Below are 1,393 nucleotides of genomic sequence, written 5' to 3' on the forward strand. Positions count from 1 at the left end.
CAGGACAGCCCCAGGTAGCTGCTGCTGGACCCCTCCAACCCCCCAGTGCCCCAGTTGGGGCATCCCCTGGCTGTGACAAGGAGGGGGCTGGTGTCCCTCTTACCAAGTTTAAGATGAGCCCCCGCTCGTGGGGCGCGGGCAGGGCGGGGGCCAGGAGCAGCAGGACCAGGAGCAGGCAGGAGGGCAGCACGTTGGCCATGGTGGGCTTGCTCGTGGCTTTGCCACGGGGCCAGCAGGCGCTTTATAGCGGGCACCTCCGTCAGGTGACGTGGCTGCTGCTATCACACCCCTGCCCGTGGCATTGGGGCACCCTGCCCAGCACGGGGAGCCAGCCATGCCCGTGCTGCCAGGCTGTGCCACCATGGGGATGTCTCCAGGCCACCATCCCACACTGGTGATGCCAGTGTGCCCTCTGGCAGCTCCTTTGGCTGAAGTGAATGGGATAGAAGGCTCCCCCGCCCTGCCCCCGGGAGGGAATTCCCATCCTCCCTCCTCTCCTTCACCCACTGCTGGGAGCTGTGGAGCTGGGGTGGTCCCAGACGTCTTCCTTGCTGGGCACTGCTGATGGGTTCATGGGCAAAGCAAGAGCTGGTGCCACATCAGGAGCTCCACTTCCACCCCCAGATCCTCCACTGCTTGGATGTTACCATAGAATCATTTTGGTTGGAAGACACCTTTAAGAACATCAGGAGACCACTGATGCCAAGAAACAGGCTCAAGAAGGTCCAAAGCATGCCAGGAGCAAGCCCACCCCTCCTGCCAGCGTTCCACCAGCCTTGCTCAGTGCCCTGGAGCCCACTGAGGTCCCCATCCCATGGGCCACTGTCCCCCTGCCCTGCCAGACCCTCGCTTGGTTCCAGTGCCTGAGGGATGCGGCTGATGAAGGGAAACCCAGCCCTGGGAACCAGGCAGCTTTCCACCCCTCCTCAGCAATGATTAACAGCCAGCCAGGCAGCCCTGGCCTTCGGTGGCCACGGGGCCACCCCGTGAGGCTGGCGCTGGGGTGACTGGCACGCTGCCATGTGGCATCTGGGCCCCGTGCTGGGAGCGGAGCCTCTGCGGCCCCTCGGGGTGTGGGGCAGACGTGGCTCCTGGGGAAGGGTCCCAAGGGGGCTGGGAGTGGCCGTCAGGTCCTGGCCTGGCCCTGCTGCTGGTGCTGACGCCCTGCGGTGTCCTGGCAGCAGGATCATAGAATCAGTAAGGTTGGAAATGACCTCTAAGATGAAGTCCAACCATCACCCAACACTCCCATGACCATTAAACCATGTCCCCAGGTGCCACATCTGCTCATTTTTTGATCCCCTCCAGGGATGGTGACTCCAGCACCTCCCTGGACAGCCTGTTCCAGTGCATCACCCATCTCTCAGGGAAGACATTCCTCCTAATATCCAAC

At 62.7% G+C, this 1,393-nt stretch overlaps 1 protein-coding gene across 1 annotated transcript in view; it reads right to left on the reverse strand.

Moving 5' to 3' along the window:
- The window catches only part of CLPS (colipase, pancreatic), a 1,405-nt gene extending 1,206 nt beyond the window's left edge, over positions 1–199 (reverse strand). The window contains exon 1 of the mRNA XM_008938562.1: positions 104–199. Coding sequence (XP_008936810.1) covers positions 104–199 — 96 coding nt within the window. The remainder of the gene's footprint in view (positions 1–103) is intronic.
- Between the last annotated feature and the right edge of the window lie 1,194 nt (positions 200–1,393).

Source organism: Merops nubicus, unplaced genomic scaffold (assembly GCF_000691845.1).
Source record: "Merops nubicus isolate BGI_N331 unplaced genomic scaffold, ASM69184v1 scaffold31890, whole genome shotgun sequence".
In the NCBI taxonomy this organism is placed as follows: domain Eukaryota; kingdom Metazoa; phylum Chordata; class Aves; order Coraciiformes; family Meropidae; genus Merops; species Merops nubicus.